This window comes from Schistocerca cancellata, chromosome 5 (assembly GCF_023864275.1).
Source record: "Schistocerca cancellata isolate TAMUIC-IGC-003103 chromosome 5, iqSchCanc2.1, whole genome shotgun sequence".
NCBI lineage: Eukaryota > Metazoa > Arthropoda > Insecta > Orthoptera > Acrididae > Schistocerca > Schistocerca cancellata.
The window spans coordinates 427,264,325-427,289,238 of NC_064630.1; the positions used below are offsets into that span (position 1 = coordinate 427,264,325).

Here is a 24,914-nt window from a genome sequence, read left to right on the forward strand (position 1 = left end):
GATGGAATAAGCATATTGAATGTCTCAATGCAGAACTGAGCAAAACATGTTATCTTCTTTGTTCATTAAAATCATGCTGTAGTGAGAAAACAGTATTGAATGCATATCATGCGTACTTTCATTCTCGTCTTAGATATGGGGTCACCTTCTGGGGAAACTCTAAAATAGCTAATAGCACTTTTAAACTACAAAAAAGGGCCATTAGAATCTTGTTTGGGTGCAAGCCTAGAGACTCTTGTAAACCCCTGTTTAAGAAATCTGGTATTCCCCCATTACCGTGTGTATACATTATGGAAACCCTTTTGTTCTTTAAATTAAATGTAATAGGCAAGGACCAGAGGCTACAAAAAAACTGTGATATACATGAGCACTTTACCAGACAAAACAGGAACTTACATATGACTCAAATCAGCACAGCACTGTGCCAAAAAGGTACTTTTCACATGGGAGTTAAGCTTTATAACAAACTTCCTGAAAACATAAAAGCTATCACTGAGGTCAATACATTTGGAAAATCTCTAAAGTCATATTTACAGCATCACTGCTTTTATTCCATTGAAGAATATTTAAATTTATGAAATGTGTTATATAAATACTTGTGTGTAAAGTGTATTATTGTAAGCTTAAATATGTATGCCTTGAAATTACTTTCAGCCTGTATATTTATAACTTGACTTGTCCAATGTCTTATGCATAAGCTGCTATGTAGACAACAGGACTAATAAAATACAATCTACAATCTACAACAAATTAACTAATATTGTAGAATACTTGTAGGAGTTATGGACACTGAACAACAATTCTTAACTCACTAGATTCACACATCTCAAAGAAAGGTTACCTCTGTACATGAATCAAGAAAATATTTCCAGTATCTGCTTACATACCGCCAAGCAATCCAAATTTAAGTTTTCTTGGATTCCCAAATACCTGTAACAATCCAAGACAAATTCCTTTGTGACTTTCTGTGCCTAATCTGATGTTGCAGTCTGACAAACTCAGAATCAGTGGGCATTTCATTCTTAACATTCTATCCTTCATGCACTTTACTTATTTAGTAATGGAAAATCCAGGATGGAATGTAACAATCTTATGAAAATAAAATTTGCTACTCGCCACATAGCGGAGATGCTGAGTCGCAGATAGACACAACAAAAAGACTGTCACAAATACAGCTTTCAGCCAGTAAGGCCTTCGTCAGAGATAGATAACACACACACACACACACACACACACACACACACACACACACACACACGCAGCTCACACAAATGTAACTGCAGTCTCAGGCAACTATAGCCATACTGCAAGTAGCACCACCAGTGCATGATGGGAGTGGTGACTGGGTGGTAGTAAGAGGAGGCTGCGGTACGGAGGGGGAGGGGATAGTATGATATGGGTGGCTGATAGTGAAGAGCTGCTAGTTAGACGGAGAGCTGGGAGTGGGGGTGGGATGGGGGGGGGGGGTACAGCGGGAAAGGGGAGAAGTAAACAGACTGGGTGTGATGGTGGAATGACAACTGCATAGTGATGGAATAGGTACAGGGAAGAGGCTGGTTGGTTGAGGACAGTGACTAACAAATTTTGAGGTCAGGAGGGTTACAGGAACATAGGATGTATTGCAGCAAAACTTTCCACCTGCGCAGTTCACAAAAGCTGGTGTTGGTGGAAAGGATCCATATGTTAGAGGCTGTGAAGCAGTCATTGAAATGAAGGATATAATGTTTGGCAGCTCGTTCAGCAACAGGGTGGTCCACTTGTTTCTTGGCCACAGTTTGTCGGTGGTCATTCATACGGGCAAACATCTTGTTGGTTGTCATGCCCACATAGAATGCGGCACTGTGGTTGCAGCTTAGCTTGTAGATCACATGACTGGTTTCACAGGTAGCCCTGCCTTTGATGGGACAGGTGATGATTGTGACCAGACTGGAGTATGTGAAGGTGGGGGGATGTATGGGACAGGTATCGCATCTAGGTCTATTATAAGGGTATGAGCCATGTGGTAAGGGGTTGGAAGCAGGGGTTATGTAAGGATGGACGAGTATATTGTGTAGGTTTGGTGGACAGTGGAATATCACTGTGGGAGGTGGAGGAAGGATAGTGGGCAGGACAATTCTCGTTTCAGAGCATGATGAGAGGTTGTCAAAACCCTGGCAGAGAATGTAATTCAGTTGCTCCTGTCCTGTGTGGTACTGAGTTATGAGGGGAATGCTCCTCTGTGGCTGGATGGTGGGACTATGGGAGGTGGTGGGGGATTAGAAAGATGAAGCACAGGAGATTTGTTTTTGTATAAGGTTGGGAGGATAATTGTGGTATGTGAAGGGATCAGTGAGACCCTCGGTATATTTCAAGAGGGACTGCTTGTCACTTCAGATGCACTGACCACATGTGGCTAGGCTCTATGGAACCCACAATTACTTCTCCTTTGAAGGCATTGCCTACAAACAAATCCCTGGTATAGCTATGAGCACCCACATGGCACCATCCTATACCAACCCATTCATGGACCATCTAGATGAAATCATCCTAAAAACCCAGAATCCTATGCCCCTCGCCTGGTTCAGATTCACTGACACCATCTTTGCGATCTGGATCGATGGTGAGGACAACGTAACCACATTCCTTCAGAACCTCAACAGCTTCTCCCCCATTTGCTTCACCTGGTCCTACTCAACCCAACAAGCCACCTTCTAGATGTTGACTGCCACCTCAAAGATGGCTACATCAGTACCTCCATCCTTATCAAACCTACTAACCACCAGCAATACCTCCACTTCGACAACTGCCACCTGTTCCATACCAAGAACCCTCGTGGAGCCTAGCCATCTGTGGTTGTTGCATCTGTGGTGACAAGTGGTTTCTATTGCAATATACTGAGGGTCTCTCTGAAGCCTTCACAGACCATAATTATCCACCCAAACATATATCCAGTGCTTTATCTTTTCAGTCTACCACCACCTCCCAAAGTCCCACCATCTGGCCACATTCCCTCATAACTCAGTATCACACAGGACTGGAGAAACTGAATTACATTCTCTGCCAGGATTTTGACTACCTCCTGCCATGCCCTGAAATGAGAAATGTCTTTCCCAGTATCCTTCCCACCCCTCCCACAGTGGTATTCCACTGTCCACGGAACCTACACAATATACTCGTCCATTCTTACACAACCCCTGCTTCCAACCCCTTACCTCATGGCTCATACCCCTGTAATAGATCTAAGTGCAAGTGCTGTCCCATACATCCTCCCACCATCACCTACTCCAGTCTGGTCACAAACATCACCTGTCCCATCAAAGGCAGGCAAACCAGTCATGTGATCTACAAGCTAAGCTGCAACCACTGTGCCACATTCTATGTGGGCATGACAACCAACAAGCTGTCTGTCTGCATGAACGACCACCGACAAACTGTGGCCAAGAAACAAGTGGACCACTCTGTTGCTGAGCATGCTGCCTAACATGACATTCTTCATTTCAATGACTGTTTCACAGCCTGTGCCATATGGACCCTTCTCACCAACACCAGCTTTTCTGAATTGAGCAGGTGGGTACTTTCCCTGAAATACATCCTACATTCCTGTAACATTCATTACCAAAGTCACTGAAAATGATGTTGCAAAAGCCCTCAGAGAGTTAAAAAATTCATATTCAGCTGGAATTGGTGGTATCCCAGCAGCTGTAATCAAACATTGTGCACACACAATTGCTGAACCATTAACTCACCTCTGTGACTGTTCTTTCCAGGCAGGTATCTTCCCTGAAGCTCTGAAACTTTCTAAAGTAATTCCTGTCTTCAAAAAATGTGATAATAAAGATATGAATAACTACAGGCCTATCTCAACCTCATCCTGCTTTTCTAAAATTTTTGAAAAAATAATGTACAAAAAAAAAAGATGGACTTCATTGACAAAAAAGGTTTATTAAGTTTAGCTCAACATGGGTTCAGAAGCAACAAATATACTGAAACTGCAGTATATGATTGCATAAATATGCTACTAGAACTGTTAGATAGAAAACAAACTATAACAGGCATATTCCTGGATCTGTCAAAGGCTTTTGACACTGTTGACCACAAAATATTACTGAAAAAAATGGAACACTATGGTATCAAAGGAATTGCAAACAACTGGATTGCTACATTCCTAACCAATCAGATGCAGAGAGTCAGCATGAAATACACTAATAGACAAAGCAACTCAATAACTGAAATAATATCAAGTAATAAAACAATAAAGCAATGTGTTCCACAGGGCTCAGTATTGGGACCCCTACTTTTCCTTCTGTATATTAATGACTTGAGCCTGAATGTTGATGCAAACAAAACAATAATATTTGCTGATGACACAACTGTACTCCTCAAAGAGGAGAATACAGAGGCTGTGCAAAAAACTGTGAAATTGGCCACTGAACAACTCAGCAATTGGGCTAAAATCAACAGATTAACTATCAACACCAAAACGACAGCTTCCATGAACTTTCACACAACACAAAATACAAATTCCTCTCAGCCATTTGTCACTGTAAATAACCAGCCAATAGATACCGACACTGTTTTCAAATTCCTGGGTCTGTGGGGTCAAGATAACCTGAAATGGAATATGCATACAGGAAAGGTAAATGCCAGGATTTGTACTGGATGCTATGCATTGAGTATACTGAAAACAAGTGCTAGCCTGAAAACATTAACCAGCACGTACTATGCTTACATACAAGCCCACCTAAAATATGGTGTAATATTCTAGGGAAATTCTCCAACTGCTCTGAGCACATTCAGAATCCAGAAGAGAGCAATGAGGATTATTACTGGGAGCAAAGCCAGAGACTCCTGCAAACCCATCATCAGAAAGTCGGAAATCCTTACACTGCCTTGCTTCTACATCCTTGAGACTCTAAAAATTTTCAGAAACCACATAGTGCCAATTGACCCCATAGTCGTAAAAAATAATGAAATACATGAACAAAACACCAGGAAAAATGCAAATCTGCATGTTATATGTACAAACACTCAACTGTGTAAAAAGGGAGCTTTCCACATGGGCCTCCAACTGTTCAACAATCTTCCCACTAGTATTAAGTCCATCAAAAACAACATAAAATTTATCAAAGCCGTGAAGTCATATTTGTTGTGCCACTGTTTTTACTCTGTAAATGAATACTTAGAACAGTAATCTTGCTATTTGTGTTAAATTGAAAACATTGAGGAATATAATACATTAGGATACTATAGGCCTATGTTAATATATGTTAACAATGTCAAGTGATATTTTCCGCATCTGCAACACACTGTGTACCATCAGATCACATGGAATAAATAAATAAATAAATAAACCTTCTGGCCCACAACTTTCATTAGTCACTGTCCTCACCCATTCAGCCCCTTCCCTGTTCCCATTACAGCACTACAAAGCCGTCATTCCACCATCACACCCAGTCTGTTTACTTCTCTCTTTCTCCACTATTTCCCCCCTCCCCACCTCTCTCCTGCCCTCTATCTAAACAGCAGCACTTCACTGTCCATCACCCTTATCGTACTATCCCTCCCCCCAACTGAAGTGGCCCTTTAAAGGCAGTGGCACAGCAGCTCTGCAGACAGTTGTGATTTCTCTGTGCTACTGTATAGGTCTCGGTAGATATTGTTATCTTGTTTCTGAACTTGTCACGTCTTAGGTTTCCAATTTTATTTTACTTGCTGAACTTGTTATTCTGCCATGTCATCTCTAGTTGTTATTATCCACCTGTCCATTCTCGGGCAACTTGCTGTGATGCCCTCAGCTAGGTGAGCTGTTCTATTGGGTCTCCATTCCTTCTCAGTTTTGCCAGGTTATGGACACTATAATTTTAGTAGAACCTAGACTCCCTAAGATCTTAACACTTTGAAGATTGGCCTAGAGAACAAGCCATTTATGCCACTATTGAAAGCGTTACTGGCTCATATGTAACTGATATATCTTAAAGAGGAAGAGATAATAAAAATAGATCAAGTCTCAAAATTTATTTTTCATATTTACTTTAGTTCTTTGATAGACTACAAATATTAAAATAATGATTATAGAAAATATAATCATACTTCCAAAAAACCTGCAAGGTGAGTTATTGAGCAATTTATTCCTGTTGAGAATTCAAAATTTCTTCCTCTCTCCATGTACATGATCATATGCAGGCTCAGCCATTCGTGCCTGCAGCTGTTGTGTTCACTAATGTTTCTTCCAAAATTATTCTAGAAATTGATAACAGAAGGCAGCATCTGTCAAGGAATAGATAGTGAGATGTCTTTACATTATTCTGATGTGAAATGCATCAAATTTTTGAGTGATAGGCAGCTCACACATCAAGAAAATTCTGCCTGAGCTACACTTCGATGTGGTCTTTTGAACACAATATTGTGGCCTGAACTATGCTTGGGGCTGGTCTCCAAAGTCTAAAGAGATTCAGGAGATATTTCACAATACTAAAAACAACAAAAACATTAACACAGAACATGTATTTGTTCCATAACTAAGTTTATTATACATTGAGAAGTATCCTGTTTTCATGACATTGTTCCATTCCCTATCACCTGGCAACAGATCAAGAATTAGATAAGCTTTAAGCAGTGACATGAACATTGTAACAGCATATCATACTTTATCAAATCAGTGATTTTGGTTCCATTTAAAACCAGCTCACATTCAATTTAGAATGATTTATGCATTAAATATTATCCCCTAAAAGACACATAGAGGTGTTGACAAGTTTTCTTGAAACCATTTTCTGCATTAACAAGTATTTTGTTCTATACATTACATGCCATTTGATGAAATGTTTTATTTTTTATGTAACTGTTGGAACTGTTCATGGTGTAAAGTAATAATTAAAGACAGTAATCTCCATTGTGTAGCTTCAGTCATTTCACTTGGCCCACCACTTCCAGTATATTGATAATGTAGTAAAAAAATTTCAGTAGAAATTATTGGAAGACCAAAGAAAGGAAAAGAGTTCCACCAATTTGCATCCTTTAAAATCTAATTCTACATAAGCAGATTACAACAATTTTTTGTACAAATTTGGCCAACTAGAAGAGATACACATAAACTATAAGTTGAGAAATTACATTCAAAATTACAGTCCAGAACATGAAGAGGGTCTAGATTATTAAGTCTACGAAGTCTAAACAGAATGGTGATATAATGAGCTCACACTAAAGCCAGATTGAGATAGTTTGATCATCTTAAAAGACTGTACCTAAAAAGAACAGGTAGAAAGTGTCATGTTGATTAATTGGGTTTCTGCTGGTTATTCGCGTCTTTCTTGCGCAATATTTCAACTGTGTGACTCACAGTCTTCCTCAGATGCTGTATGATGCTGATTCCAGTGTGGAACCAGCCCAGTATTTATGCCTACATTGTGCTAGGCGTTTCCTCTGTGGTCCTCACTGCATCTGGCACTCTGTCAGTGGTGTGTGCAACCAATAGCAATGGCTGTAGCATTGTCTTCTAGCCGCGGCTGCTCTGAACACCGTGCGCATACATTGTGGTTATTATCTGTTGTCAATATAGTTGAATTAAGTTCTGAATTGCATCCAAGCTGTGCTAGACGTTCTATCTTCCGATTGTCACCATTTGAGTCCTTCTGTGAATTAGAACGTTCTGTTAGCGTGCTGAGTCATGTTAGGCATTCTGTCCAATGTTCTTGCCCCCCAGGAGTGGCTGCAGCATAATTTTCAGGCCGATTGTGTTCAAATCGTCGCTTGAGACTCAAATGAGCATCCTCAGGTACTTTGTCTGTTGTCTGGGATGCCATTTCATGCATGTCCTTAGTTACATCTCTAATTCCATCCTTATACTTGTATCCCTTGGGGTCTGGATGTTGTCTACGTTGCATCTTCAGAAGATCAAGTGCTGGGTTCCAGGCCGAGCTCAGCTGGAAACCAGTGTCCTGGTTAATGAGATTCTCCACAACCTTAATCTCAATAGATTCTTTGATGATGCTGTCCCAGTATCTCAATGTTTGTGTTAAAATCTTCATGGAACTGGAGAAGGAAGGACTACTCCCTTTCCTAGATGTACTAGTTAGGAGGAAGGTAGATGGTACCTTGAGTCATGGTGTGTATCATAAACCCTCTTGCACCAGCTTGTACCTGCAGGCCAGCAGTTGCCACCACCCGGCACATAAAAATGGTGTACTCAGAACACTGGTTCACTGGGCATGAACTCTGTCAGATCCGGATAATTTGGCGATGGAGACAGAACATCTACAATCCATGTTCTACAAAAATGGGTACTCTTCTTGAGATCTTCAAAAAGTGCTGTGACCTGTTTCCCCACAAGAGGTTCCTGAAGAGATACAAGAATAAATGCAAAAGCTTGCACATTTGCCATATGTTGGGCCGATATCTGCCAAAATCAACAGAATTCTTTGCAAAGATAAGTGTGTTCCATCCACCCACCAAGATTAAGGCTCTGCTAGGGAGTGTGAAGGATGACCTGTGTCTACAGAAACTGGGTGTTTACCACATACCATGTGGTATGGCATACATCGGCCAGACGACCAGGCCTGTTGACATCAGGTGCAAAGAGCACCTAAGGCGCACAAGACTGAGACAGGCAACCAAGTCAGTGATTGCTGAACACTGTTTGGAACTCAATCATTCTATGAAGTATAATGATGCCAAGATTGTAACACAAACCTCAAGATACTGGGACAGCGTCATCAAAAAATCTATTGAGATTAAAGTTGTGGAGAATCTCATTAACTGGGACACCTGTTTCCAGCTGAGCTCGGCCTGGACCCCAGCACTCGATCTTCTGAAGATGCAACATAGACAACATCCAGGCCCCAAGGGACAAGTATAAGGTTGGAATTAGAGATGAAAGCCCAGTACATGTAACTAAGGATGTACGTGAAATGGCATCTCAGACAACAGTCAAAGTATCTGAGGATGCTCATCCGAGTCTCAAGCAACGATTTGAACACAATCGGCCTGAAAATGATGCTGCAGCCACTCCTGTGGGGCAAGAACATTGGACAGAGCACCTAACATGACACAGCATGCTAACAGAATGTTCTAATTCACAGAAGGACTCAAATGATGACAATCGGAAGATAAAACATCTAGCACAACTTGGACGCCACTCAAAACTTAATTAAACTATATTGACAATGGATAATAACCACAAAGTATGTGCACAGTGTTCAGAGCAGCCGTGGATAGAAGAAAATGCTACAGCCATTGCTATTGGTCTGCGCACACCACAGACAGAGCGTCAGATGCGGTGCGGACCACAGAGGGAACGCCTAGCACAATGTAGGCATAAATACTGGGCTCATTCCACACTGGAATCAGCATCATACAGCATCTGAGGAAGACTGTGAGTCACACAGTTGAAATATCGTGCAGGAAAGACGTGAATAACCGGCAGAAACCCGATTAATCAACATGACAACGCCTCACCAGGAAAGCTTGAAGAATTACAAGTAGAAAGTGAAGTGAAATGAAACAGAACAGGAGGGTGATAGGTAATGAAGCTGCACAAGCAAGAGATGCATTCAATGCATTATGCAAGACCTAGAAAGAAGAGATTTAAACTGACTACAGACTGTAATGGAAAATGTCTTTCTAAATAAAGAAAAATGGAAAACAAATGTGAATCATACTTAATATGCACTTCACAAATATAATGGTTAAGATGATGATAATGATGAAGTATTATACCTTACTAATTGTTAAGAATTAACCATTTTCTTTCAAAATTACAGCAATTACTCACGAAGTTTATGAAATACTGCTGTGACTGTGTAATAGGATAATTGAAACAAAAATGGAATCCACAGCTTCCCAAGTTCAGAGACGCTATAAAACTTATAACCTCCACGATATTTTTGTTATGTTTTTGTCCAATTTGATACACCAGCTCACTTCTTCTTCTATCACTCACCTCTTGGTACATTTTCTGTCTGCACAGATAGCAGAAACAATGCTGTTGTACAGTTTAGGTTAATTACATGTTATCTAAAGCTGAATTAATTTTGTTTAATGTTACTAATATTTCCTATCCTAGCCTCGTTTTTGAATCCATATTACAAAATTGTAATTGGCAAACAAAATTACATTGGTGTTCCTAATACAGTGATGCTGTTGATCAGCGCCATTGTAGCAACCTTAAATGCATATGGCATGAGCAATGAAAAAACCTGCATTTTTTTCAAAATTTGGATTTCAAAGTCATATATGTTGAAAGTAACATTTCTCTTCAGTGTAAACACCAGCATTGAAGCACTTACTTTTCTTTCCATGGTCATGCATCACTCTGTTAGAAGTGAACCAACAATCACTGGTTATGCTGATCTGTAAACTCATTCCAATCTGTAAGATAATTCTGTCTTCTCTTTTTGCTAATCATATGAAACAAACAACATTTAATCATATATGAAAGAGAGGAGGAATCATAATGACGACACTATGACATGACTTGCAAATGTCATTCTTTTATGTTTCATGACAAATATATATAAACAGAGTTGTGAAAACTGCTATGATGGAAATTACAGGTATCACTCCATAAAAGGAAAATAAAAGTACTAACAAAAACTAACAGAAACCATGATTAAGGATACATTGTGCTATCATGTATGGTAAGGACAGCATATTTATTTTCTCATATTAAAGTGCATACAGCTTGTAGCAAATTTATTTAGACAGTATGTAAGATTAATTCCATTATGTAACAGTGTTTTCTGGTCACAAGATGGCTATTCTTTTAATATACCCCATGCAGTGGTGAAGTTATGCCATATTGCTCTACACATGATGCTTCATTGATAATCTAGATAAAAGTGAATGTCAAGTACTTTTACCTGCAGCATTGCCAACATGAAGGTAATTACCTGATCTTTGGGTAAAACCTTGGTTGGTGCGTATTTTAGAGAGTAATATGAAATGGTGGGTATTTTCCAGGTAATTTGAAAATTTTGACACCAAATTTTTTTTGTTCGTATTCAGATCATTCTTTAACTTTTTAAGTACAGGCATGGCATGATAATATCAGAATTGTGATACAAATTATATTGTGTAATGAGCCTGGGAATTCCCTGATTTCTCTGTTCTTGATTCTTCTGTTTGGTTGAACTGGTATATATCATAACTCATAAGCCTACTAGTCAGTTTGTTGCTCTTGTGATAGCAGTATCACACAGTTTTGCTGGACTCCTATATTGAATGTTCTGATGCAAATTATACTTGTGGTCAGTATTGTATAGTTATTAGACTATAGTGCTTTTATTTTACTAAAATGAATAAGTGATTGCTTAATGCAAATGTTAATGCAACATCTGCAGAAGATCTGCATGTTCTTCCTGAATTTCCTGTCTCACCTAATTTACCTGAAACTCTTAATCTACAAAGTGAGCTTATTGAAAAGGAATGGAAAACCAAAGCAATCCAAAATAAATAGATTTTGTGATTCCTGGTTAAGCTTGCATAAGTGCAGTAGTTGGTTACAGAAAAGCAACAAATGGAGGGATGGATGTGATTTTGTATACTGCAAGAAAGTGTTTTAACAGTGCATTGATCTAAAATTTTCAGGCACACAAAGTCTTCCAAATATATTAATCAAATGACAACTGTTGCATCTACTTCTAATATTTCAGTGCTAAATACCAATGCTGATGACATAAAAAAAGCAAAAATTAAATTTACAGCACTTCTCACTGCCAGTAATTTACCATTCAGCATATCGGGTACACTGATTCCCCTTCATAAGAATATCTTTTCTGATTCAAAAGTCACTCAGAAGATTGCTTTAAATTGTATGAAATCTTCAAGTGTTATTAAGTATGTGGTAGGGAAGTCATTTTCAGAGTGTGTCAGGTGTGTTTCTTTCACTGATCATGAATGTAACTACTGATCTAACTATTACTGAACAATGTGCATTGACAGTTATGTATTTTGATATGGATTTACGCCAGATTAAAACTAGTTTCTTTGAAATGTTTGAAGTTTAATCAGGTACTGCCGGAACATTATACATGGCAATGATAGATTGTTTTTAAATCAAAGAGCATTAATCTTGATAATCTTGTTGGTTTTAGCTTGGACACAGTAATTGTTATGGTTGGAGAGCACTGTACAGTTTTTCCAGCCTTAAAAGAGACTTACCACATATAGCATGTCTTAAATGCTCGTCTCACATGATTCATCTTTCGTTTCTAAAGCACGCTTAAAACTTCCAAGAAGCATTGAGGATTTGCTGAGAAACTTAGATTAGAGTCTAATTTCAGTAGAAGTTTTGGGAAGAGAGAGACAATTAAAAGAATAGGGTACTGGGACAGATAATACACTTAATGCTTACTTGAAAAATGTTCTCATGGAAACCAATCTTCAGCTACAGAACATATGCTTTCAACTATGGATAACACATTAACTTTGGCATATTTGGATTTCATGTCATATGTTTGAGATACACTTACAGATTTTAACATCCTTTTCTGCAAGTGAAGTCCCTCTCCTTCACAGACAGATGTGTGAAGTAGAAAAAAATGTTAAAAGACCTGTGTTTAATTATCTGTGTTTATTCAATTGTTCATTCATTTTGTATAGGCCATCTTTGGACCACGTTCTTTCAACTATTTTACTTTACATGTTCTGATGTTTGCCCAGTGCTCCTGCATTCATTCTCTGTGTTGCTCCTTCCTCTCCTGGGTCCAGGCCTTTCCTGTTTTTAGTTTTGGCTTTTCTTGGAAACCCTGCCATGCAATAACTTTCTCCTTGTGTGTGACATGCTCCAGGATGTCATCACGGGTGATCCCCATTTCTTTAAGATCTTTCTCCACCTCTGTGAACCAGGCCCATTTTGTTTTTTTCTCCTGAAAGTAGGTGTGTCTTCCCGGGCTCACTCAGGTCATATGTCCATAAAACATAATACTTCTCTTCTGAGTGGTATCGGTTATCATCTCTATGTGGGAATACAGTTCATGATTATGATGTCTTCTATATTTCCCATTCTCTTTGATGGGACCTAAGATCTTTCTCAAAATCTTTTTTTCCTTGGCCTCCTGCTTCTTGATTAGGCGTTTTTCGTTCATTACTAGGCATTCAGAAGCATAAAAGACCTCCGGACAGATAACACTGCAGTAATGCTTTAACTTTGCATTGAACAATACTGATCTTTTGTTGTAGATGTTTTTGATTAAATGGAATGCCATTTCCATTTTATTCATGCATGATATGGAGGCTTCTTTCTCTGATAAGGTGGCTGTCATCCATTCACCGAGATATTTAAACTTTTCAACTCACTAATTTTGCCTTAACCCACTACAAGCTCCCTTGGTGATGAATTTATGTTTATTATAAACTTCATTTTCTCAAATGAAATTTGGAGGCCAGCCTGTGTTTAATTACAATTTTGATGTTATTAAGACAACTTCAACTTTGCTGCTAAGACTATATAAATCCAAGGCACTTCATTGAATTAGATAAGATATACTTGGATATTGCTGCACAGGTAACATTTGATGGACTCAAAGCCAACAATGAAGTACATCAACAAGACATATATTGTTTTTACAAGAGTTGCTTGCATTTCTATGTAGATCTTGTATCACAGATAAAAAGGTGACTTCTCAGATCCAATGTTTGAAATAATTTCCATAGTAGAACCTAAAGTAGCCCAGTCCTACGCTATTAAATTCTTGGTCCCTATTGTAAAGAGGTTTCCTATTCTTCAAAAATTCATCAACTTGCAGCAGCTAAATTCTGAATGGAGCTAAGCTGGAGAATGAGAAACTTGTATCAGTTGTATCTAAACCTGCCACTGTATATGGGAAGAAATGTTTTCATATGAAACCTGCAGCCACAACTCCAAATTTCCCAAATTTACAAAAAGTGATCTTCCTTCTTCTCTGTTTTCCCTTTTCCAATGCCTCACTGGAATGAGTGTTTACTATGATTAAGAATAGCTCATAGGAACAGACTGAAAACTGAATCAATAGTAATATTGATGGCTGAAAAAGAGGGCCTAGAAGGCGAAGGAGGATGAGTTTCTCTTGAAATGATGAGAAGCAGTGTATAGTGTCGCTCAGTGTCAGGAAACTTGGGTTAGGTTAAGAAATGTTTAATTTTTAATTTTTCTTGTAATTTATAGTCTTTTTCTTGAATGTATGCACATCTGCAACTATTTTTGAAATGGAGGGTTTTTTGAGGTAAAATAGGATAATTTGAATGATCCTATGTGGGTAATTTAATAGATAAGCATTGATAACACTGGTTACTAGGAACGTACTTTTCAAATCATAATTCATTTAAAATTCCTTTAAATGCTTTTTGTATAAATTTCTTGTTATTGTAAAAATAGGAAAGAATACAAAAATGGCTATGGAAGGAAATAGTAGCAAGGGACTTAACACTGAGCAAGGTGAATTCGCTAAAGTATAAGTTGTAAATCCACACAGTTCAGAATGTGATCTAGAGCTGCAATATGAAAGTAATGCAAATATTTTAACTGGTAATTTTTATGTGTGTTTACTCTGACTGTGACTGTCATCCACATAATGTAATCATTCAACGTGATGATGCTTCATGTCAAGTAAATGTTCCAACAGATCAGCAGTTCTCAACCTTTTTCAACTCGTGAACCCCTTCTACAATGATATGAGTTGGGTGAACCACTGACTTTTAAATATACGTACAGCAGACATGCATACAATTTAATTCCAAATAAAAGGTTTAATAACCTTAAATTACCTTGACCTTAACGGTTAAAAATCTAAAGTTATTGTAGTTACAGCTTGAAAGTTACACAATGTGTAGGACAAGTTGTAAAAATAAACACAAATTTTCATTGTAATTACTCACCTCTTCCTTGGCATTCAATGGGAAGGTTGCACCTGATTTCCATGGCACAGAGATTTGAAGTCAGGAACCACAGCAGTTAAATAAAGTCTCAAACCACTTTCAGCACAAAATCTGTTTCTGTATTTATTTTTAAATAGGCACAACTTTAGGCACAAATATGTGGACGAAAGCCATTATGGCTTTATTCACTAACACCGGGAACTGCTTTAAATGTAACCAAAAACCAGTTAATGACAAAGATTTATAACTTTTCTGTAACTGATAATCAATGGAAATATTAAGAAGCTTGTTTTTATCATTTACTTGTAATGTGGATTCTATAATTGTTGGCTCTTTGAAGGGATTCCAAATCCAATTGTTATTACTGGACATAGCAGAGAAATAGTCTGTGAAGATTTTTCCAAGATCATTCAAACGTTCTTTAAACATGTTCTTGACATTTTTGTCCAACGATAGATGGTTTTCCACCAGGAAGGCATGAAGTGTATCAAAGCACTTGGTTTGATTCCTATTGAAACATGCTTCCCAAAAGTTTAGTTTTATAATGGATGTTTTGATATAGTCTTGCACAATATTAATAATGACATTTCACACCTGTAGAGACAAGTTTATGCCGTTAATTTTTGAGAAAATATCTGCCAAATAAGCTAAAGTCTGAAGTCAGATTTCATCTTCCATGCACATTGCTTTGTGAAAAGCACGACTGGTGAGAAAAATTTAAACTTCATGTTTAAGCTCATACAGGCTGGAAATAATTCTGTATCAAGATAGCCACCTAACTTCAGTGTGAGACAATAAACATTTATAAATGCTTTCCATTTCCTCAAAAAGTACTGGAAATACATGGAAAGTTGTAGGCCAAGCCTTAATAAAATTAATTATTTTCATTGCATCATCCAGCACAGATTTCATCTATCAGGCATGTGTTAAGAAACAAGAACCTATCTATGAATGCAACAATGTGTCCAAGAAGCATTGCTTGTTGCAAACAGATCAAGGTCCTCCTCACAATACAGACCATTCCTTGAATTTGGTTACTGGGTACTGGCAATATATTTTATTTAATTTTTTGAATATCGGCTTAGTGGTTGAATATACTGGTATGCAGTGTGTATCTTGATGTCCATTTCATTTAATGAGCATATAATGCAATCAAATCTTGCTCCTTGAAAGTAAATAAATTTGATAAATTGTCTGAGATCTAAAATACTGAGGCAAACAAAGTTTTTTTACCACATGAATTAAAAATCATGGATATGCTTCGAAGTAGGTGTTTTATGGAAGTTGCTCATATTTAATTAATAATATGTTTCATACTCTTTAGGATGTGCAGTATAAGGCTTTTTTTGTTACAGTTAAGATCCAACTTGTTCATTGTTCATTAACATTAATGTTTTGTGAGATAAAGTGCCACAAAAAAAAAAAAAAAAAAAAAAAAAAAAAAAGAGAGAGAGAGAGAGAGAGAGAGAGAGAGAGAGAGAGAGATAACTGCCAATTATCACTTAAAAAAAGAACGGAGTACTCAGACCAAATCAAATAACTATTATGAACTCATTTCTTTTAGTTTACTCTATTTTTCTCCTTAAGATTGAGATATAGTAAGAATTTGTGTGATCCATTGCTTTTGTTCAATACATAAATATTCAGAAACCAGTGGCAGAACAATGTATATCCAGGGAGCACAAAGGCACAGGCTGGACAGGTAACAAATTGGCAAGGCATTCATCGAAAACTGTTATCAACAACAACTTTCAGTTCAGAGGAGAAAAAATGCACAGTGTTTTTATTACTCTAAAAATGTGGTGTTTACATAACTTTCACACAGTTTTGATGGCTCACTCTCAAGTAGAACAATACACTTCTCTGATTATTAGCCAATTATACAATTACTGATATTTAAATATAGATATTTCATATATCTGCAGTTACACTGTTTCTTTTCCAGCTCCATATTAATATGCAATGACTTGTTCCATCTGTCAATTTTGAACATTTGTAAATCTCAGTACCCAGGCCCAGTCATTTGCCACACGCTGCTTGTCTGGAAGAGTTATTGCAATTCCATTTTCCAGAGTCTGCCACTGAAACAGAAGTGGAAGTAAAATAAAAGACACTGGAGTGTAATATGTATTTTCTATTTATGTGAATATGTAATAATTATTCACTGCAATAATTTTTGTACCTCAAGAGTGCCATCAACTCCAAGCATAGTAATAACTGAGTCCTCTGATAGCGATGGTGCACCAAGAGTAACGACATTGTCTGTAGGCCAGTTCAGCAATGTTGCATAGACAAATACTTCTGAAGAGTTATTTCCACTTTTTGTGTACCTTACATGAACAGAAGACTGAATTTAGTGTCATATAGTAAATGACTTACAAAATATATTATTAACTAGTGTACTTAATATTTATTGCCAATGTAATTAAAATATGTTCTTCTAACCACAGAAAACGCACTATAATGGAATAAATCATAATTACAGAATTTATAGTATAAAAACTGTAAGTTTCTTCAATAGAGAAGTAAAAATTCTTTCTTCTATAGTGCCAGGCCCTTTTATTTTATACTTTTTAAAATTTTCAACTTATGCTATCTTGAAAACCTGAATATAAGAGGCAATAACACACTATAAAGAGATAAAAACACTTGTTTCAGTACTTGGACATGTTACCACATCTAGTAGTTCACATTTCTCAAAAATACCTTTATTTAAATCTTTCACCCACCTTTACCCAGCTCCATGAAGCAGTCGTATATGAAATATTAAAACCCTATCATTTATAGTAGAAAAAAGGTAGAAAGATTAGAGTTTAATACCCCACTGACAGTGTGGTCATTAGAGATGAAGAACAAGATCTGACTACATAGGATGGAGAAGGAAATCAGGTCTGACCCTTTCAAAGGAACCTTCCCAGCATTTGTCTGGAGCAACTCAGGGGGAATCACAGAAAATATAAATCTGGAAGGCCAGATGAAAGATTTGAAATATCATCCTCCCCAATGTATGTATTTTGTGAAAACCACAGTACTACCTTGCTCAGTACTTATAATAACACAGAAGTGTTATGGTAGTGTAATTATTTGTATCTGAGCAAACTGATTACATTTTGATTTGGTTCACTTATTATTCATTACTCGTTCCCAGATTATACAGGATTTGTCATCAGAATACACTGAAAATAAATAGCTCAAAATATACATTGACATAACATATGTAATATGCTTTCATGAGGATAGGATAGCATAGGTCAACTGTGGCCTTTATAAAGGAATCACCCTGATATTTGCCTGAAATGATTTAGGGAAATCAGGGAAAACCTAAATTAAGATGGCCAGTCAGAGCAAACTCCATTTTCCTGAATAAGAGGTCAGTGAACAACTGCACTGCATCATTTGATTAGTTCCTGTTGTGCAACAGACTTTGATTTACATACAATTTGCTTTGTTACATTGGAAGTGAAAATCAAAGTTTCTAAAAGCTATGCCACAAATAATCAATCAAAATTACTCATAGGACTTGGAGTTTGACATTTTGTGCAATAGAGGGGTAATGCTCACCTTATCCTTAGCACCTGATAAGCTACAGATTCTCTTGGGTCATACCAAATGGCAAGCATCTGAGGAACTCAACGAATCTTGTCAGAGCACAGGTAGGGTGAACTTGGAGTTCCCACATTGGAACTGGCGAGTTCCATCATTTCCTTATAACCATAAGCTCTGGGCTCACTTCAGCAGCAATTTTCAAAGCATACTACATGTTGATAGGGTGGATAACTTGTGAGGCAAAATCCATTAGTGACAACTTCAAATGCATCTTCTGTGGCACAGTTTTATTGGTCTTGGTCACATATTGAATCCCTGCCCAAGTTGACATGTTTTTCTAGATTGTATTGGGGAGAAGATGGAGCTTACAAGAATATCTTCTCCAGCTCCCATGAAGTTGGATGTTCTGTTAGTAGGTAACAGGTTGTGTGTGCCACTAGTGGGAAATAACACAAACCTACAAAGAGAGCTGGAGTAAGCAGTCCTCCTCAAGAATATGCTGTAAAACAATGTTTAATAAATAATAAAAGAACATGAACTGTTTGTTACCCTAATGATTTTTGATTGTGACATAACAATGAAGGCAATTTTGATAAGTATCACCTTCCTATAACTAAAAAGTATTTGTTAGATCAAGGGCACTTAAGAAATGGGACTCTCTTGGTAGACACATCAACTTCCTAACAGGCTACAAGTCTCCAAGGTGTAAAACTGCTGGAAAAAGTGTACTATTGAAATCGAATTGCCCAACACCTCGATCTACAATGGGTACATTGTGGCATAAAGCAGAGACATTATAGATATATCTAAAGAAGAATTAGAAAAACTAGTGGACTCTACAGGGGACGGTCAACTTTTTTTTAAAAAAGAAAGAAAAAAGAAAAAACCTAGGCTAAAGGACTGTTGAATTTGAGAAAACAGCAACATTTATTCTTGTTTTCAGTGGAAGAGTTCTCCCAAAGCTCACTGCAGGATATATTTGTCTTAAGATGGGGCTGTTCATTCGAAACATGATGAGCTGCCTTAAATGCCAGCATACTGCCCACATGACACTGACATCAAGGGAAGAAACAATTCATAGAAAATGCAGTAAAAGTGCTCTTGGTGGAGTTACTTGTTTATTTCTTCTGAAGTGCATTATTGTTCTGGAGATTACCCTGTCTGGAGTAAGGAGTGTTCTGTGCACCTAGAAGAATAGAATATACAAAAACCCAAGATAAGAAATGAATTACTTACACAAAAGTAAAAAGATCTATGAAACCTTGTAAACGCAACATTCACTGCTTCATTTGCTTTGCTTTGTAAAATACCAATCCAAGCATTCAGTGCTTCAACATGAAAGCACAGGCAGTACACAAACTGCAACATCATCCCAACATACAGTCAGAGAGTAAAGCACTCAAATGTTTCTAGCAGTGGATTCATGCATACCATTAAAATGATCTATGAATGAGTTGTCTTCTTTAGAAGTGGCCTTCTATAGTGTCGTGCTTGTTGCAGTCAGTATCATGGAGACATGCTTTAATACTTCTCTGTCATCATAAACATAAATTACTAAGTTGTCCAATGTGTATCTTCAGAGTAGAGTTAATCACATCATAGCAATATTTTACCATGTAGTGTGGAGACTGGTATGTTCAGATTTCCTGCACTACAATGACTCCTGCTACCTATTTTTAACAAAAACATGTCTTTTCACACAAATGTTTGCATTGTCAAGACATTGTGAGAGTAAAGACATTATATGAATGGACTGAATAGCACATTCAGTTAACCTGAATCTCACAGAGATTGTTTGGATACTTTTGGAAAATATGTTGTATAGAAGATGCCACTACCTCAGACTCTTCAGAACCTGCAGATCACATTGAAAGGGGCATAGAAAAATTGGTAAGCTCTTAGAAAGTGTGTTACAAGACAATGCCAACATCTAAGAGTCTACAAATGCCACTGATGGAAGTGTGGGACAATGTACCTACAGAACTACCGAACAGTATTATGGAGGGTGTCCTAAACTACAACAGAATATGCAATGATATTTGAGAAATGTGCCTATGCCTTAGTGATGCAAGGGCACTATATTGCTTTAGTGCAGATTTCTGTTTTTTTGTCCTGTTTCCATTTATGGTTGGTAATACATTTATACTGTGCAGATAAAACAACCTTAAGCTGCACAGAATGTAATTTTATAACAAGTTTTGCTTTTTAGATGGAACCAACTGATGCTCACATTTGACGGGGGAAATTGCTTGTTATAAAATCACATTATGTGCAACTTGTGGCTGTCTTATCTACATATTATTTACTGTATCTGCTGTGTCCCAGGCAGACCATGCCTGTGATTGCTAATTTTGTATAACTGAAGTTGCTCTATTGTCTTTATATTCATATGCTCCTCTAATTTCCCAGTATTTATGTTAATAGAAAACACAACACAGCATATGATAGCTCTGTAGAGCCAGTGTCATTTGTGATACAAGTTGTTGCAGTAATTTCATGAAATTTACTGTCCACAAAACCTTTGAAATTTACTATCCACAAAGCTTTGATGTTATGACCTAAATGACAATCTAAGACAAGCAATGATAGAAAACAGAGGACATGTCAATACTAAAGAATAAAGTCTTTGCGAATTTCATTCCATGTATTTAGTTGGACAGTAATTATGCCCCAAAGACAGGAGTGTGAACAATGTATGTAGATGTCAGCATTTGAGAGAGGACATATAGCTGGGCTCAAAGAAGCCATTTCAGGTAGTCAGCAAATCACTCAACATTTGAATAGAAGCAATGACACTATTTGATAATGTTGGCTGGAATGGGTGAATCATGGCCAAATACAGCGTCAAGAACGAAGTGGTCGATCTACAGAAACAACAGAACATGAGGACTGAACGATCATCAGAGAGGCATTTAGAGCCCAGACTATTCATTATCATTGATCCAACATGCAACTGATGCTTCAGTGACCACAAGGACCATTAATAGGTGGCTCACAGAAAGGTTTCTGAGCTCACAGCACCCTTTGCGCTGACTGCCATTGACCTCTGTACACCAACAAGCCCGTTTGCAGTTGTGTCAGGCACATTCAGCCTGGGATCTCATTCACTGGATTGGAGCTGTCTTCAGTGATGAATACTGTTTCAAACTGACCCCTGATGACCAGCAAAGACCTGTCAGGAGGTGCCCCAGACAGTCTGACTGTCACCCACCATACAGTCCAAAAACCAGGAGTGAAGGCCTGGGGTGCCAATTCATTTCACAGCAGGACCCCTTTGGTTTTTGTTTGCAGTACCCTTACAGTGTAGCAGTATGTCAATTATATTATATGCCCCATTTTGTTGCCCTTCATGGCAAGCCATGCGGGGCTTACATTTCAACAAGATAATGTCTGCCTGCGCAAGGTGAAAATTTCTACTGCTTGTCTTTATGCTTGCCAAACCCTGTCTTGGCCACAATGTCACCAGATCTCTCCCCAAATGAGAACATTCGAAGCATTATGGGCAGAGCCCTCCAACCAGTTTGGGATTTTGATGATCTAACGTGACAGTTGGACAGAATTTTGCATGATATCCCTCAAGAGAACATCTGACAACTCTGTCAATCAGTGTCATGATGAATAACTGCTTGGGTATGAGCCAGAGGTGGACCAAAACATTATTCATTTGCTCAGTTTGTGAAGGTCTTTCTGTTGAATGAATTATCTAATTTTTCTGAAATTATGATCATTTGTTTGTCTGCACATGTACATCACATCTACCAATTTCCATCCCCATTCAGATAATACCTTTGTGGTGTACCATTTTTTTGTCTTGGAGTGTAAAAACAAAGTTCATTGCTGGTAGTGTGTAACTACTTCAAGACAAGGAACAAGTGTCATACATTTATCTCTTAAAATCACGTCCTGATCTTCATTGTTGTATCAGCATAAAGTTATCTTTCAGAATGCATGACAGTTTCAATGCTCTGATGTAATTTTACGTCTTCAGATTTACTACTTTCCAGACAGTCAGATTTACAGTAAAACATCAGTACCTGTAATTATATAATATACATGAGCAACATTTTGACTCATTTCAATATTATGTTTTAGAAACAACCTTTGAGACCACACTCAAATGTTTTAAGTTCTTCATTATATTACAATTACAACTAATGTCTTGCCACACCAACAGGCACACAATGAGAGTAATCATAAACATAGATATCCACAATGACAGTAATCATATACATAGACATCCATCAATAAAGTTGTTCTTGAAGTGACTGTGTCATTATATAAATTTCACCACAGTCAAAGTCATTTTGTTGCCTAGCTATGATTTACAGCAAAGAAGTTAATATTTAATAAAATATTCAATGCTTGATTATAGCAGAAAAAGGAGAAAACACTTACCACCTTTAAGGGCTGATTTATTGTATTGCCTTAGGTAATTTCTGCCATGATATCAATGAATGAATGCAGTAGGGTTACATTAATTTTCTTTCTGGCATTAAAGAGATCCCTGCGAAGCTGTGTGGCAATTATTCATTATTTATTATTCATTGCTTTACAGCATACTCATGAGGAGGACTGCTTACTTAAGCTCTCATTGTAGGTCTGGTGTTGATTCCTACAAGTGGAACTCGCAATTTGATACCTACTAACAGAACATCCAACTGAAGGAGATATGATTGTAAGCTCTATCTTCTTCCCACAAGAATCTAGAACATGTCAACTGAAACAGAGATCTGATACATGAATAAGCCTAATGTAACTGTGGTCCATCCATCTAGTACACTTTAAAAATTGCTGCTGAAGCTATCCCAGAGCTTGCAGTTATAAGGAATTGATGGTACTCACCAGTTCCAGCATGGGAACTCCAAGTCCACCAAACCTGTGCTCCATCAAGATTGTTTTAGTTTCTTACAATTTCTTACTGTTTGGTATGAGCCAAGAGAATTCATAGCTTATCAAATGCTATGGATAAGGCAAGTTTTTTGCACAAAATGTCTAACTCCAAGTCCTATGACTAATTTTGATTGATTTTTTTGTGACACAGATTTTAATAACTTTGGTTTTCACTTCCAATGTAACATAGCAATTAAGCAGAATGAATAAATTCTATTCGCAGCAGCTAATTCATGAGACATCAGTATTAAATAAATATTATTTATTAGAAGTAAAGTTGACATTTTTGCTGTACCATACTCCTGTTGTTGTAGGGTCTTCTTGTGCTGTCCACGGCTGGGAACCATAGATAGCTTCACCATTTATTTGAAGCCATGTTCCCATATCCCTTAAGCGCTCAGCATAGATTGGCATTATTAAACCATCCTTTGTTGGTCCAACATTCATTAGCAAGTTGCCTTGTCAGATGAGAGTAAAAAGAAGAAAAAAATTATTTGACTGATTTATAATAAAAATGAACATAATTTTAATGGACTTTTTCACAAATAGTGATAAATGCTGTATATTTATTGTTACATGAAATGTTGAATGAAGCAATATAGAGCAGATGATTTCATAGTTAATTATATTAATTGACCCTGCCTAATTCAAACAAATATGACAGGAAAGGATATTATACACATGTATACTTGCTGTATGTTCCTATGGTGCTTGACAGCTGAATCAGGTAGAGTAAATAGAAAAATGCAGTCTTGTTGGAATAGAAGAGTAGAAAATAATATTGATGTTCATGGAACAAAAAGAAGATATAACAAGTATAGGGGGTGAAAGGAAGATGAAATCACACTTAATTCCATAAATATCCATTTCAGTAAGTAATAATAAATAAGGATATTCTACTCAGTTTAGGAAATATGCAAACTAATTGATTCTTTTATTTAATAATTATAAATAATGTAAACTGCTTTAGGAATAAATAAACAACTAATTATCATCATGAAAATTTAGCAGTATGTTGGTTTTACTGCATCCTGTTATCTGGACACAAAAGAATTTTGTGCAGTGCATTTCATTTGTATTTTTTCAGTCATGTTAATGAATCATTTTTATGTCTTCAATCATTTTATGTTATACCCCATCAATCCATACATTTTGAGGCTGGACTAATAAAAGTCAATGAAAACTTAAGATTGTGATTTTAATTCTTCAGGTGCTTTACTTAGTTACCCGAACCTCCAGATGGATACAATCCACACACATTCATACAATCATATGAAAACGTCAAGAAAGCCCTTTCTTGGGATGTTGTTCAATTTGAACATCACAGTGGCTTAAATGTTGATTACATCATTAAAGCATTGAGCCTTCATGTGAATATTTATTTTTGGGAATAAAAAAAGCCACTAGGTGCCAAACTGAGTGAATATGAAGGTTGTTGAGAACTGCCAATTGTTTTTTCATTAGAAACTGCGCTACAACAGCAGCCATCATGTGTGCGCGCATTGTCATGTAGCAAGAAGAAATTGTTCCGACTCCCTTGTTGTGGGCGAACCGGAATAATACTTCCAATTTACAATGGTATCATTGGGAACAAATTCCTTGTGGATAATGACATGAGGATCAAAAAGAGAGATGAGCACTATCATCAC

At 37.3% G+C, this 24,914-nt stretch overlaps 1 protein-coding gene across 1 annotated transcript in view; it reads right to left on the reverse strand.

Moving 5' to 3' along the window:
- Window positions 1-16,596: 16,596 nt before the first annotated feature.
- Window positions 16,597-24,914, reverse strand: part of LOC126187751 (alpha-L-fucosidase-like) — a 100,188-nt gene continuing 91,870 nt past the window's right edge. Inside the window, exons 7-9 of the mRNA XM_049929004.1 lie at window positions 23,561-23,723; window positions 17,012-17,159; window positions 16,597-16,910 (exon numbers count right to left, since the gene is read on the reverse strand). Coding sequence (XP_049784961.1) covers window positions 16,809-16,910; window positions 17,012-17,159; window positions 23,561-23,723 — 413 coding nt within the window. The 3' untranslated portion in view covers window positions 16,597-16,808. The remainder of the gene's footprint in view (window positions 16,911-17,011; window positions 17,160-23,560; window positions 23,724-24,914) is intronic.